Here is a 16,354-nt window from a genome sequence, read left to right as displayed (position 1 = left end):
TTGCCTTTGCTTCTTGAAGAATTGAGCTTGAGATGGATGACTTGGGCTTGGTTTATTTTCACTTACCATTCGGCCCATCAACATATTTCTTTTGTTTAATGTTGGGCTGCTGCAACACTTATTTTTGGCCTACATCACTTAACCAAAATAATCAAAAACTAATTGGGTGATTAGCCCAAAAATCAAATGTTTGTCATCATCAATTATATTAATTAATTTCTTAACTCAACAATCTCCCCCTTGATGACAAACATGATTGAACATTAACCAAAGGAATTGAATTTTAGTAAAGTTGAGAAACTTCCCTTTGAATGATGTTACTTGCTTTTGTGTTGCTCCCCCTTTCATTTTCAGGAGTAGCTCTCCCTAGATTTATGGTCTCCTCTTTGTTCCTGTTTTACATTTATCTTGACTAAGGGAGTATAAACAAACAACCACAAAATCAGCCGAACATATTATATCAGCAGCAAAAGTTAAGCATCAAGATTAATCGAGGGCAATCTATCAACATATGAAAGCAATTTCCAATGTCAATATATTCCCTACAGCAGCACAGTTGCAAAACAAACTTTTTATGCTAGAAAACAATAATAGTAGCAAAAGTAGCATTTAGCAGCTATTCAGCACCTATTACTCCTTAAGCACCTATTACTCCCCCTTTTTGTCATCAAGGGCGGATAATAAGCAAGATCAACAAAAACACCACCATAAATCCTGCAAGAATGTGTTAGAGCACAGTGCAAAGTATGAAGTAAATTTAATCTAAGTGCTGCAGTAGTTTAAAAGTTACAATCATCCAAGACAACAAAAGTAGTTCAAATGTAGCAAAATAAACAGAATTCATGAGACAAAAAGCAGATAGCAGCAACTTCATGTAGCAATCCTAGGCATCAGAACCGTTTCCCTCGGAGTTAACTTTTTCATCAGCGTCAGTGGCAGGGTCTTCATCCTTCTGTAGGTTGTCAATGAATGTCATAAACACAGCCACTCTATCCCTTGATTTCCGGAGGAAATTTTCATATTTGCTGGCTAGCTTTCTTTGCTCCTTGCTCATTGCAACCATGTGATTAGATTGGGAGACAAACTCCTGAACAACATCCTTTACAACAGAGCATATTTTTAGCCTGTAGAGATGGAAGTACCCTCGGTGGAAGGAGGAAGAGATTCGTCGGGAACAAACTCGTCATCATCATCATCTAGAACCACTCTTTCAGACCGAGTAAGTCATTTTTGCTGTTTCACTGCAGGACCTCCCTTTAGATAGGAATGTCTATTTTGATAATCCTCATTGTTCAAGTCAACACCAAAATACTCAAATATGCAAGTTAGAAACATGCCATATGGAAGTGCTTTGTCTTTTTCACTACTAACAGAGTCAAACATGTATCTAACCATCAAATATGCAAATGAAATTTTCGTTTTGGTGAGAAGGGCATATAAAACAAGTGTGTCTGTGTAAGAAACCCTTTGATATGAACCGCTTTGTGGAAGTATGATGTGGTTGACAATTCGGTGCAACTGAGCACGTTCATATCCTAGGGCTTTGTGAGTGGGTGTGATGCCATCAATTAAAGAAATATGTTCACAAATGTGAGCCAATGCATCATTGTAAGAAATACCAACACCTTCATCCCACTTAACTGAAGTGTCAGCACAAGGCCCAACATCAATATACTTCAATGCATCACTGATTGTTTCATTGTTCAAGACAACGTCTCGGCTTTTAACATAAGAGTGAACAGTCCCTTCATGATATGTCAGATTTACATAAAACTCTTGAGCCAACAGAGGATAAACAGGCTTTTTGATTTTAAAGAGATGATTCCAATCCAAAAATTCCAGATTTTCAACAAAAGGAAAGTCTTTCTTTTTCAAAGTTGGTAAGTCAGCAAGAAAAGATGTACACAGGGTACGGTACTTAACAACTCCTTCAAAGAAATCATTGTTCATGGCAGACCTAAATCTATATGGATTATAATTTGAGTGTGATGTCATGAAGTGGGATTTATGAGCAAATGGGTCAATATCTGATTCTCTAACAGATTTAAGAGGAACTCGAGCTTTACCTCGCTGAGAACGCACATGAACCGACCTAGATTTAGGCTGACTTGGCTCGAAAACTGGTTCCTCAACCGCCAGACGTTTGCCTTTGGATGAGCTTGGTTTTGAAGGAGGAGCCTTTGGTGGAGGCGTTGGCTTGGCTGAAGATGGAACCCTAGAGGGATTTTTAGTTCTCGCCATTGGATCACACCGAGGAGGTGAGGTTGGAGGAGAAGGAGATGGAGTGAAGGTTCGGTCTTGGGAGCGAGTTGAAGGTTTCGTAGGAAGCTTGTAAACTTTCTCATGAGAAGGCTTTTTAGCAAGAACTTTCTTCCTCATTTGGTTGGTTTCAGGTTTTTGAGGGAAGAGAAGCAGTAAAGATAGTGGAGGAAACCGAGGAGTTGAGAAGATGTTAATGGAGGGAAGAGAGGGAGTGTTGGTAACTGTACCTAAAAGAAGTTTTTTTTTTTTTTTTTTTACAAACCATGCAACTGCATCACCTTTTGATATGACTTGAAAAGACATGACCTCATAAAAGAAAGATTTTATTTTATTTTAAAATAAAATAGGAAATTAATTTCAAAATTTGAAAACCTTTTTGGACAAAAAAATAATCAGAATGAAAACCCTTTCAAAAAAAACTTATAAACACAAGCTAAAAAAAATTAACATGTAACATTCATATTGGGCCTAGAAATGGTTGGATTTAAAGAAACATACTGGACCACTGCAGATCTGAAATTTTTGAGGTTGGCCCAGATCAATTTTTCATTTGCAGCAATCCCAGAACACGCTGATTGAAGGGAACTTTCTTCACATGCCCTGAATGGTCTCATACCTGTTTATGAGACAAAAACTCCAACAAACACATCAGCAACTTTCAAACAAAGAATCATAACTTAAAATTTTCAGACTAGTCCTAAGCATGCAAAATCTGTCCTCAAGCAGTGGTTTAGTGAAAATATATGCCAATTGCTCTTCTGATTTAATAAATTGAATGCTAATATTCCCTTTTTGAACATGTCCTCTTATTGAATGAAACTTCACTTCAATATGTTTAGTCCTAGAGTGCAAAACTATATTTTTAGAAATATTAATGGCACTCATATTATCACACAGCAAGGAAATATTTTCAGCATTTAACTTGTAATCAGCAAGTTGTGTTTTTAACCACATAAGATGAGAACAACATGAAGAAGCAGCTATATACTCAGCCTCTGCAGTGGATAAAGCCACTGTTGGCTGCTTCTTAGTTGACCAAACATTTAAGGACTTTCCAAGGAAGCAACATAAGCTTGAAGTGCTCCTTCTATCAACTCTATCACCGGCAAAATCTGCATCACAATAACCAACTACAGAAAAATCATCAATCTTAAGATACCAACGACCAAAATTGGATGTGCCATAAACATATCTAATGATCCTCTTAACTGCAGAAAGATGTGAATCTTTTGGTTTGGATTGGAACCTTGAACACAATCCAACACTTTGCACAATGTCGGGTCTAGAGGAAGTTAAGTACATAAGAGAACCAATCATTCCTCTATACCTAATCTCATCTACATCTTTCTCAGTTTCTCCCTTATCTAATTTTGAACTAGGGTGCATGGGAGTTTCCATGGGTTTGGCATTTTCCATACCAAATTTCCTAACTAGTTCCTTGGCATACTTCTCTTGATGAATGAAAATACCATTTTCAGTTTGTTTAATTTGCAGCCCAAGGAAAAAATTAAGTTCACCCATCATACTCATGTCAAATTCACTTGTCATGAGTTTTCCAAATTCAGAACAAAGGGATTCATTGGCTGATCTAAAAATAATGTGATCAACATATATTTGGACTAGAATGAAAGAATCATTAAAATTCTTGATAAATAGAGTTGTGTCAGTGGTACCTCTTTGAAAGCCATTTTTCAAAAGAAAATAGCTAAGTCTCTCATACCAAACTCTAGGAGCTTGTCTTAAAACATAGAGCGCCTTTGATAATTTGAAAACATAGTTAGGATGCTCTTTATTTTCAAAACCAGGTGGCTGCTCCACATACACTTCTCTATCTATCACACCATTCAAAAATGCACATTTCACATCCATTTGATATAATTTAAAACCACAAAATGCAGAATAAGCTAAGAGAAGTCTTATGGCTTCTATTCAGGCAATAGGGGCAAAGGATTCATCAAAGTCTATTCCTTCTTCTTGATCATATTCTTGTACCGCTAGCCTTGCTTTGTTTCTTGCAATGCTGCCATCTTCTCCTAACTTATTCGGAAAAATCCACTTGGTGCCGGTCACTTTCTTTCCATTTGGCCTTGGAACCAAAGTCCACACTTGGTTCTTCTCAAACTCAAGAAGCTCATCCTCCATCGCTTTTACCCAAGAGGGGTCACTAAGGGCATCTTTGATATTCTGAGGCTCCATTTGAGAGAGAAGGACAATGTTTGTCTCTTCATTTACCTTTTTAGTTGAGGACCGAGTTCTAACCCCATGAGAGACGTCTCCAATAACAAATTTCTCAGGATAATTCTTCAAAAATCTCCATTCACGAGGTCTGGTGGATTTTGTGGCAGATTCAATCACCAAGGGAATCTGGGTACTACTGGTTTCAGAATCTCCTTCAGATTCATGAGACAAAATGGAATTGTCTCTTAAATTTTCAGCAGTTGCAGTTTCTGGTTCACCTTGTCCAGAATTTTCATTTTCATGATTTTGAGCAGTTTCATTGTCCTTTTGAACTTGATTTCCTACATCACAATCTTCCAACATACTTTGCACTAGGTTAGAATCACAAAATGTAACATGTATGGATTCTTCAATAATCCTAGCATCTTGATGATAAACTCTATATGCTTTACTAGTTGTGGAATATCCTACAAACAAACATTCATACGCCTTTGGATCAAATTTACCCAAATTATCCTTGTTATTTAAAACAAAACATTTGCATCCAAAGATGTGCAAGTAGTCTAAGTTTGGTAGGTAACCTTTTCAAATTTCATAAGGGGGTTTCTTCAAAAATTTTCTTATGATTGTTCTATTCAAATTGTGGCAAGCCGTGCTAACCACTTCAGCCCAAAGAAATTTTGGAACATTACTCTCACAAAGCATAGCTCTTGTCATCTCTTGTATGCTTCTATTTCTTCTTTCCACAACACAATTTTGTTGTGGTGTCCTTGGACAAGAGAAGTTGTAAGATATTCCAAATTCTTCACAAAAGGATTCAAATAGATTATTTTCAAATTCAGTTCCATGATCACTTTTTATAGAAGAGATCTTTAAATCCTTTTTATTTTGAATTTTCTTGAAAAAAATTTCAAAGGCCGAAAAAGCTTCATTTTTGTGTGCAAGAAATAAAACCCAACCAAATCTAGAATAGTCATCCACAATCACTAAACCATAATGTTTACCACCTAGGCTTTGAGTTCTTGTTAGACCAAACAAATCAATATGTAGTAATTCAAGTGACCTTTTAGTAGAGATGTCTTCCTTTGGTTTAAATGAACTTTTTTTTTGTTTTCCAATTTTACAAGTATCACAAGTGATGTCTTTGTCAAACCTTATCAAAGGAAGACCTCTTACTAACCCTTTCTTTACAAGTTTGTTTATTTGAAACATACTTGCATAACCTAATCTCTTGTGCCATAGCCACTTTTCAGAATCTTTAGAATAAAAACAAGCTACATTTTGATCCTTTAGTTCATCAAGGGTAAGTCCATACACATTATTAAAATTCTTGGCAACAAAAATCACTTCATTAGTCTTTTCATTTACAACACAGCATTCAAGTCTTTTGAAAGTCAATAAATATCTTAAATCACACAGCTGACTTATACTCAAAAGATTGTACTTCAAACCATATACCAAAAATACATCATCAATGAAAGTAGATTGCTTATTACCTACTTTTTTCCAACAGCAATAATTTTACCTTTACCATCATCTCTAAAGGTCACAAAACCTCCATCATACTTGTTTAGTTTGATGAAGTAAGTTGACCTTCCAGTCATGTGCCTTGAGCATCCACTATCCATGTACCACATATCCTTTTTGTTCTTGGATGCTAGGCAAATCTGCATGAAGAGTTTCAAGTAGCCTTAGGTATCCAAATTAATTTGGATCCTTTGAAGTTAATCCATCTTGGTTGCCCAAGTGCATTGAAATCACACACAACATTGTAAATTTTATTTTCAACAATTCTTTTTTTAATGAAGCATTGTGAATATGAATGACCAAATTTTTTGCAATTGAAACAATGATTTTCTGCTGCATGTTGCTGAAATTGAGATGAGCTACCATGCTGGAAATGATTAAATGATTGAAATTTTCTGATTTTTGGGAGATGTGCTTTTCTTTTGACAAACTGATTTTTGTTGAAATTGTTCCTCTTTGCAACGTTGTTCCAACCAGAATTTTTTGAAACATTTGGACTCTTCGAATATGAGATTTTGTTGTAAAAAAGGTAGATTTTCGAAAACAACCTCCTTATTCGAAGCATATCCCAGACCTGGCCTATTTGAAGTGGTTTCAGATTTTGAGCAATGCTCAATTTCATTTGTGTCAGCTTCATCAAACTTCTCCTCAAGTATGGGAACATACCCAATACCAGAATTGTTAGATGTGGTTTTAGTATTTGATGAAGAGGCCACAAATTTTATAGAGAAAACATTAAAAATTGCACTTTTCCTGGTTACATAATCTAAACCAGATTTTTCAAATAATGGTCTTTGACTTGCAAATAATTTGTCTAAGTTACTAGAACTTTGAGCAAATTTTGCTAAATTACCATTCACCCTTTTAATCATGTCATTTAATCTTTCATTTTCAGCAATTAACTCTTGAGAAGGATCCATAATGTGCTTTCTTTTTAATTTATCAAGTTCATATTTTAGAAATCTGTTTTCTTCAATAATGTCCAAAGCACATTCAGTTTCTTTCACCTTTTCTTTTAAAAAAATCATTTTCAGCTTTCAAGACATCTTTTTCAAATCTGCACTTATTGTATTTATCTAACAATTTTGATGTGTTCAGAGTGAGATCATCAATAATAGCATATAAATCATCAATAGTCAAATCATAATAATTTACCCCATCAAGATTGTTGTTTTCAGCCATGAAGCAATCTTTATCTTCACCTTCAGATTCTTCTTCTTCATTTGAGTCGTTCTCAAGATCCTCCCAATCTGCCATGAGCACTCTTTTCCTTTCTTTCTTTCCTTTGTCCTCCTTCTTGAGTTTTGGATAGTTTAGCTTGAAGTGTCCAGCCTCCTTACAATGATGACACGTCACTTTGTTCAAATCCATCTTGTGTTCCGTTGAACTTGAACCCTTGTACTTGCTCTTATTATTCATCATTCTTCTAAATCTTTTAACAAAAAACATGAGCTCATCATCTGAAATACCATCACTAGACTCACTCTCTTTGGGTTCTACTTTTGACTTGAGGGTTATTCCCTTTTTCTTTGAGTCCGGGTTTGCGTGTGTGGTTTCATAGGCAAGGAGTTTTCCTCTCAACTCATTATAGGTTATGGGACTTAGGTTGTTGCTCTCGGTTAGGACAGTGGCAGTGGTTTTCCATTCTTTTGTGAGGCTTCTAAAGAGTTTTCTCACCAAGATTTGTTCTGAGTAGTTTGTACCCATAACATCAAAGTTGTTGATTATGATTCAGAATCTCTCAAACGCTTCATCAATGCTTTCTCCATCCTTCATGTTAAACATCTCGTACTCTTTTCGTAGCATATCAATCCTCGTCTCTTTGACTTGTTTAGTGCCTTCATGTGTAACCTGGAGTTTTTTCCAGATTTCTTTAGCTCTCTTGTATCTAGACATTTTTCGGTACTCTTCAAAGCTGATAGCACAGTGAAAAAGGTTGATGGCTTTAGTATTTAGCTCCATCTTCTTCTTATCGTCTTCATTCCATTCAGCTTTTTCTTTTGGAGTCACCACTCCATTCAACACTTATTTTTGTTGGGATCTTGAGACTGCTCACAACAATTTTTCATATGTTGTAGTCAATAGATTGGATGAAGATCCTTATCCTTTCTTTTCAGTAGACATAGTTCTTCCCGTTGAAGAAAAGTGGCCGATTGTTTGACTGGCTTTCAATGAGAGTGTAGACAACTGTAGTTGTGCCTATGCTATTCGTCATTGGATCTTTGCTCCAAGCGATAAACCTTGATTCTTGAGATCTTAGCTCCTTATACCAGTACTACCCAGATTCAGTCACCAAGAGAATCAATATTGCATGAACTCAGATGCCCAAATTTACACATCAAACTTAACCATAAAAAATATCACCCCCTATTCTACCTCCAACCCAACATACTCTTAGAAAAATTTAATCGTTACAAATAATAATAATAATAATAATACCGAGAATGTTAACCAACACATAAAATTTCAGGAAAGAAGAAAGCAAAAGATAAATAAAACTTAGTGCTTCAATAATTCATTCACTATTCCAGATACACACATTTTATACATGGTCCCTTGAATTATAACTAATTTCCCCTAATTGATGCAATAGAGAACTTTACATAAGGGAAAGTTACTACTGACTTGCCTCTTTGGAATTCGAGAGAGCCTCCATCGATAGAAGGGGCGGTGGGTGCACTCAAACCTCGCAAACCGAATCCTAACCGTCATTGTGTTAAACAGAGAACCCTTGTTACCGTTCGTCTTCGTCGCGGGAACAAGTGAAACCTCAAAAGAGGAATTAGGGCTTTATACGCTGCTTCGGTGACGCTCTCCTTCGAGTTGTTGGTAAGAATCTCTTGCACACTCCTCTTTATCCCTTCAAATATTTCTTCATTCCTAGCTTTCCACAGGTTTCAGCTTATGATTGCAAAGAGTTCCAAACGAAGGAGTTGAAGAGCTCCAAACTTCTCTGGCTCGTTGACATCGTTGGAGACAATTTGCAACTAGAACAGAGAGGTGAGGTGGCTGGAAATCTTTTGTGAAGGAGATTCAGTACTGACAATTTCTCACCAAGTGCTCTCCAAATCAAATTTTTTATTTTATGTAAAATTTTCAGGCTCTAGAGACTCCTTTAAATTTCACCTTACACCTCTCTATGAGGCAGGTTGATGACCTTTCTCTGTTATAAGAATTATTTTTATCAGACATAGATTATAATTTTAATAAAATTTTTAATATGAATATTTTATAAAATAATTAGATCTAAAATTTTTTAAAATTAATTTAAATGTTTACTATAAAAACCATTCGTAAAAAATTAAAAAAAAATTATCTTTTATATCATTAAAGAAAAAATGTACATGTGAGATGAATAAAATAATAATATAAATATTATTTTCCTAAGTTTTACGGAGTGCAATTCTTGGTTTTGATTTGTTTGAATTTTTTGGAAAGAATCTTTTTTTTAAATAGTTTTTTAATAAGATTTTTTAAAAAAATAAAAATAATTTTATATTTAAATATTTTATGTAAAAAAATTTTTTGTTTAACAATTACATTTGAGTATAATAGTATAAAAATATTTTTTGTTTATTTATCATGTTAAAAACGTTTTTTTTAAGTGAAAAGATATTTTAAAAAAATATATGAACTTTAGTTTTTAAATTTTTTATATATACTAAAAAATTATTAAAAAAATATTTTTTTAACAATTTAATAATAACTAACAAGTACTTTATCAACTTTTTGTAAGTGTGTGAAATACCTAAGTGTTGAATTGCATCTATAACAAACACATTTGTATTTTTGTCCCTTTAGAAATTGAAAGAAGCAAACAAAAATTTTTTATGCAATTTTTGTTGGAATAAAAATCAATTATTTATTATCAACGAGTATCAATGACTCTGTTTGTATTTCTTTGGTTTGATTTCCTCCAAGAATTCTGACCATTCCAAAATATTATGTTTTTTTGTTTAATTTGCCATGAATTTAAACACATATTGTTTATTTATTTGTTTGTTTTAATTCTCAATCCAACTTCCTTTTTTTTTATTTCCATACTCAATCCAACATCCAATTTAAAAGTAAACACATTTGGCCTTACGTTCCTGTTGGTAGCTTGACTCTTTGTTCATGATTACTTTGATGCTCTGTGATTTCATTATAGATAACTAGGAAAGAAATAAAAAAAAAGGAAGTGCAAAAAAAAACAAAAAAAAAAAAGAAGAACAATGCAAATTTGGTTTTATTCTTGTAAGTTGCTAATATAAGTGACAAAATTCAGAATTTAAGCAAGACATGAGTTAGGGACGAAATTAATAACACTTGTATGATCTCAAACAAACTTTTAAGAGCAAAGAAAAATTCAATATCAAGGCTCAAATAGTACTCGTCACAGGACAATAATCTTACTATTATATCAAGGCTCAAATAACTCGTTATATTTAAATACACTAACAATATGAGATGCTCACATTTATATAATTATAACATGAAAGGATAATTGCATGCTATTCCATCCCTTCATCTCAAGCAGAACATTATGTTCATCATCAACACCCTACAATATTGGAAGTTACCACTCACATAATTAAGTAGCAGAGTGTAACAAATTAGAGTACCTACCAAGAAAGAAAAGAAGTGTCATTCAGAAAGAACCACCACTTATTGTTAGCTTGGTTTTACTCCACTAGAATAATAATTATATATACATATATTATACATGAACTCACACCATTACAACAATAATACCAAACATATTGCAGACAGAATCACAAGTAAAAAAGTAATGCTTTCCTTGACAGCATCAGATCGAGTAGTTCTGCACAATATCATCAATGCATGTTAGAATGACTTGCTAATGTCAGAATATATTAGGATCATTTAGTTTTTATTAGAATTATTTAAATATTTTTTACAAATTAGCTTTCAAGTTTAATGTTGACTTACATATTATTTAATCTATTCCTAAACAATATAATATTCTAAATCTATATTATATATATAATATAATTAATTTGACTCTTTATTCATTGTGCAGGTCTTAGTCATAAGTATTAAAAAGAGAATATAATATCCTAATTTAACTCAAGTTGTCACTTAAGTATTAATAAGAGAATTAAAAATAAATAAAAATAAAAAAAATATTTTTTTTTAAGTTAATCCAAACTTACCCTAATACATAAATTGAAGACTTAAATATGGAACAAATTGGTTTAAATGTGTTTTGACCTTAAGACACCAAAAAAAAGGACGTGTTTTGACTTTTCAAGTTGGAAAATTCTGCTTTTCTGCTTCTGTCGAATTTCATGCTGATTTATTTTATTTTATTTTTCTAACAGTATGGATCTGCATCTAGTTTCTCATGCTGTATTGTTGCTTCTAATTTCGATATTATCTTTTTGTAAAGAGTATAGACTATAGACATCAACTGCACAAGATCTAATTTTTTTTATTTAAAAAAATCCACAATCCTTTTAATTGTTTTATTAAAATAACACACTATAACTAGAGTTTGTTCACTTAAATGTGCTTTAATGTTTATATTTATCTCATTGATGAATTGATAAAATTGTGAAAGAATAAAAAAAAAAGATGAAGAACTTTTATTATATGTTGATTGATTGAATTGAATTGTAAACTATGAACTAAAATTAAATATATATAGAATATTAGCCTATAAAAGATAAAAGTAAATAAATATAAGATAAGAACAAATAAAGAAAAGATAAAATAATAAAGACTAAAATTATAACTGAATTTATTTATTTTTGAGCTGAATTTGTGAGTCGCGAAATTTCTTTATTATTCTCATGGGCTAATGTGAAAGAATAGTTTAATATGAATAATTGTGCATTATTTAAAGTAACAATATCAAAATTGAGTGGCAATTCTCTGGTCATTGATGTTTCATGTAAATTCACTATATTTTTCTGTCATACATGGCGGCTGGACGGTTTAGAAAGATTGGACACATAAAAAGAAAATATAAGATGAGAATACACCACATCCAACTCAAAATCTTAAAATGTTACGTTAATGGGTCTCTCATCTTATAAACTCCTCACTCTTCCCTGTTTTCTTTGATGTGGGACTAACTTCGACACTCCTCACACTTGCAACACTAACAAAAGTAAGACCTGAAAAGATCTACATAAAGTGGTCAAGTGAGATTTATGTGCAAATAATCTTGTGATAAACATAATATATAACAGGAGGCAATTGTTTCGTTTGATCCATGTAGCCACCCTCACATTAGGCTTTGTTGTTGTTTTTTAATCTTGTTGAAATGACAGTTATAATAGATATGTTCCTAATTAACACTTTTTCTCCTTCCTATGTGGCCAATGTGTCCATTTCCATGTCTCAAATCATCTTGACTTACTATGTGTTTATGCTTTGAGACAAAATTAGCTTCCTTGCATATCATCAGTATCCAAACAATGAAGTAAGTCAAAAGCTGATATTCAATGGGCATTCCTTCTTTCACAGTGATGCTTGCATACATGCTTTATTCTTCTTCTCTTGCCATAGAACTTGATTCTCTTCATGTTTCTCAGTCCCTCAGTGATGGCATGACCTTAGTGTCACAAGGTGGAAAATTTGAACTTGGTTTCTTCAGCCCTGGTAATTCTTCACACAAGCGTTACTTGGGAATTTGGTACAAGAATATTCCAATTCAGACAGTTGTTTGGGTTGCCAATAGGGCCAACCCCATCATTGATTTCTCAGGAATTTTAACAGTTAACAGCACAGGCAATCTTTTACTCACAGAAAATGGCACTGAGATTACTTTTTGGAGCACAATCTCTCAAAAACAAGCAAAGAATCCGGTATTGAAGCTCTTGGACAGTGGCAATCTTGTGTTAAGAAATGAAGGGGAATCAAATCCAAAGGCCTATTTGTGGCAAAGCTTTGATTATCCTTCAGATACATACTTGCCAACGATGAAGTTAGGAAGGGACCTCCGAAATGGTTTGGATTGGCGCATAACTTGTTGGAAGAGTCCAAATGATCCATCCCCTGGAGACTTCTCTCTTGGTTTAGCTCTCAGTGATTATCCAGTCTATTACATGATGAATGGCACGCAAAAAGTATATCGGGCTGGACCTTGGAATGGCCTTTACTTCAGTGGATTCCCAGATCTGTCCTTTACATATGTTTTTGAAGTCACTTTTGTCACAAACAAGGATGAGATATCCTATAGTTATAACACCAAGGTTGATTCTATCATTACAAGAGCTTTAATAAGCCAAACAAGTCAATCTCTTACGCAGTATATATGGGATGACGATCTTCAGAATTGGAAAAGTTTTGGATCAAAGCCAGTTGATGTGTGTGATAAATATGACCTTTGTGGAGCCTTTAGTTATTGCAGTGTAGCAGAATCAAAGCATGTCTGCCAATGCTTTAAAGGGTTCAGTCCTAAGTCACCAGAAGCATGGAACTCAAACAACTCCTCACAAGGATGCATTCGCGACAAACCATTAAGCTGCAATAATGTCACAAGCACTGATGGTTTTGTCAAATACACAGGCTTGAAAGTGCCGGATACTCAGCATACTAAGCTGCATGAGAATATTAATTTAGATGAATGCAGAAATCTGTGTTTGAAGAACTGCTCTTGTATGGCTTATGCCAATTCAGACATAAGAGGAGGAGGCAGTGGCTGCGCCATGTGGTTCGGTGATCTAATTGACATCAAACTGTTTCAATCTGGTGGACAGGATCTGTACATTCGAATGCCTGCTTTGGAATCAGGTAAGGGACAAAAGTGCATCTTGCTTTATAGATTCTTCCATTCTTCTTATTATTGTATCTTTCATTTTTGTTTACATGTTTGATGAATTTCAACCATGAAGGACTTCAACATCGGCACAAGCAAAAAGTGATAATTGCTAGCACCATTGCTGCATCTTCTGCAACACTTCTACTTTGTGTTTACGTTATATACAGACTCCGAAGGAACAATATTGGTAACTACTTTCTTTTCAATCCTATATTCCTATTATCTCTAAATGGCAGCAAATTTCTATATAAGTTTTTAAATTGGAAATTTGTTGAAATACTGCTAATTATCAAGAACTACAGTATTCTGAAATTCCTTTTGTTTAGAAATATAATAACAATATCTGAATGGATTTTACATTTCTTTGCGTTCCTAGAAAAATCAAAGATAGAAGGATATATGGAAGGGTACGTAAATGATGCGGATCTACCACTGTTTGATCTACTAACAATTACTACTGCCACCCAAAAGTTCTCGTTGAATAACAAGATTGGACAAGGTGGTTTTGGACCTGTTTATAAGGTAATTCAATCTTTGAATACTTACTAGGTTGAGCCTTGAACAAGTAGAGAACATTTAACATTGTAAAGATCATGATCTACTTATAAAAATGTAATTGGGCAGGGAAGATTAGCAGATGGACTTGAAATTGCTGTGAAAAGACTCTCACATAGCTCTACACAAGGAATGACTGAATTCATAACTGAAGTAAAGCTAATTGCGAAACTTCAGCACCGTAATCTAGTAAAACTTCTTGGTTGCTGCATTCAAGGAGAAGAAATTTTGTTAGTTTATGAATATGTGGTTAATGGTAGCCTGGACACCTTCATCTTTGGTATGTAATATCAAAAAAAGTTAAATTAGATAAATTCTGTTTTCTAGTTTTCATTACAGTATAGTAAGCAGCTTATGAAACTTCAATATTTGATATTTTATTAACAGAATTGTTTTTTCGAAATATAGATCAAACAAAAAGTAAGTTGTTGGATTGGCCTCAACGCTTGGGCATAATATTTGGACTTACTAGGGGACTCTTATATCTTCATCAAGATTCAAGATTGAGGATTATCCATAGAGATCTCAAAGCAAGTAACGTTTTACTCGATGACAAATTAAATCCAAAAATATCAGATTTTGGAACGGCCAGAACTTTTGGAGGAGATCAAACTGAAGGAAACACAAATAGAGTCGTTGGGACTTAGTGAGTGTCTCTTTCTAATTTCATAACATTTTATTTATTTATCTTTTCTCAACTTAATCATTGTTTTAATGCTTTCATACAGTGGATACATGGCACCAGAGTATGCTATAGATGGATTGTATTCTATAAAATCGGATGTCTTTAGCTTTGGCATACTTATGATGGAGATTATATGTGGGACCAAAAATAGAGCTCTTTGCCATGCAAATCAGACTCTCAATCTCATTGGTTATGTAAGCACTAAGATAATTGTTATATTACTCAAATGTGCAATAAATTTTTCTGAAGGTTTTCATGTTTGTGATGTAGGCTTGGAGACTATGGAAAGAGGAGAAGGCTTTAGAGTTGATAGATTCAACTATAAAGGAGTCATGTATAATCTCAGAAGTAATGCGTTGCATCCATGTGAGTCTGTTGTGTGTACAACAATACCCTGAAGATAGGCCTACAATGGCTTCTGTGCTTCTCATGTTAGCAAGTGAGATGGATTTAGATGAGCCTAAAGAGCCTGGCTTCTTTCCCAAGTGGGTCTCTATCGAAGCGAATTCGCAGCCACATCAATGTGAAGTATCTACAAATGATGAATTAACCGTTACCTCATTAGATGGCCGGTGAAATCAATGAGTCTGCTGCACATATCACATGAACTCATGGTTAGACATTTTCCATTGCTGGATTAGTTTTAGTAACTGAATATTTGAAGCAACTGTTTATCCTGTTGCACAATATGATAATCGTTAAAGCTACAAACATGTGTTTTTTATTCCCTAGTGAGATAAGACTCTATTATTGTTGTTTAGAGTATTTTCCCTTCTCTATATGTAGTTTCACAAAACATCTAATATTTTATCATGAATTTTAGAATAAGAAATAATGATTCCCTTTCATAATATTTGTATATAATTGATATTAACTCCCTTAGTTAACTAAGATAGGAATTGTACTGCTAGATTATACACTAGGTAGTGTTCTAGATATTGATTTTTCCTTCTCTCATAAAAAGGCTTAGATCATCTCTTGCTTAAATTCTAAATTTTCTCACTTATATTAGCAACGTACAACACCACCAATATTTGCATTTCTTTTTTTCCTTATGATGTAATCAGAAAGCATAGAAAAGTAATGAGGAACAAAGAGTCAAGATAGCAACAGTAACATGCGCCAAATGTGTTTACTTTGAAATTGGATGTTGGACTCAGTAGTCAGTATGGAAAGAAAAATAAATAAATAAATAAATAATGTGCTTAAATCAAATATTAACTATTTAACTAATATATGTATTTTGGGAACAAATTACATTTTTATATTGTATTACATAATTTGTTTATAGTGTAAAGTAAACAAAAAAGGTATAGCATGTCCCATTTATACTAAAAACGAAATAAACAGTGGCAGAGCTTGAAACAAAATTTTGG

At 33.6% G+C, this 16,354-nt stretch overlaps 2 protein-coding genes across 5 annotated transcripts in view; one reads left to right on the top strand and one right to left on the bottom strand.

The window, feature by feature from the left end:
* LOC107613098 (G-type lectin S-receptor-like serine/threonine-protein kinase At4g27290) overlaps positions 1-16,354 on the bottom strand; it is a 37,756-nt gene that overhangs the window by 14,905 nt on the left and 6,497 nt on the right. The window contains exon 1 of one of the 3 annotated variants that reach the window (XM_088490064.1): positions 8,597-9,105. The exons of 1 other annotated variant lie outside the window; for it this stretch is intronic. The gene's annotated coding sequence lies outside the window, so the exon portion shown is untranslated. Of the gene's footprint in view, positions 1-8,596; positions 9,106-16,354 lie in introns of those variants that run through there. One more of the 3 variants, XM_088490065.1, reaches the window with a different exon arrangement.
* Positions 8,489-15,866, top strand: LOC148561252 (G-type lectin S-receptor-like serine/threonine-protein kinase At4g27290). Of its 2 annotated transcripts, XM_088490067.1 has the most exons (9): positions 8,489-8,796; positions 8,862-9,024; positions 12,510-13,710; positions 13,812-13,925; positions 14,115-14,260; positions 14,363-14,573; positions 14,702-14,939; positions 15,022-15,172; positions 15,249-15,866. In XM_088490067.1, the coding sequence occupies exons 3-9, from the start codon at positions 12,525-12,527 to the stop codon at positions 15,552-15,554; spliced, it is 2,352 nt and encodes a 783-aa protein (XP_088346193.1). In that variant the 5' UTR covers positions 8,489-8,796; positions 8,862-9,024; positions 12,510-12,524; the 3' UTR covers positions 15,555-15,866. The 2 variants fall into 2 exon arrangements, with proteins under 2 accessions (XP_088346193.1, XP_088346192.1); XM_088490066.1 differs by lacking the exons at positions 8,489-8,796; positions 8,862-9,024 and having other exon boundaries at positions 12,298-13,710.

The sequence above is a fragment of the Arachis ipaensis genome, chromosome B6 (genome assembly GCF_059453495.1).
Source record: "Arachis ipaensis isolate K30076 ecotype BB chromosome B6, ASM5945349v1, whole genome shotgun sequence".
NCBI lineage: Eukaryota > Viridiplantae > Streptophyta > Magnoliopsida > Fabales > Fabaceae > Arachis > Arachis ipaensis.
This window is presented reverse-complemented; position numbering and strand designations above follow the sequence as displayed.

Coding starts and splice junctions, on each gene's coding strand:
- LOC148561252 (XM_088490066.1), top strand. CDS start 12,420: ATGGGCATTCCTTCTTTCACAGTGATGCTTGCATACATGCTTTATTCT. Junction 14,574..14,701: donor CCTGGACACCTTCATCTTTG/GTATGTAATATC, acceptor TTCGAAATATAG/ATCAAACAAAAAGTAAGTTG. Junction 15,173..15,248: donor CTCTCAATCTCATTGGTTAT/GTAAGCACTAAG, acceptor TTTGTGATGTAG/GCTTGGAGACTATGGAAAGA.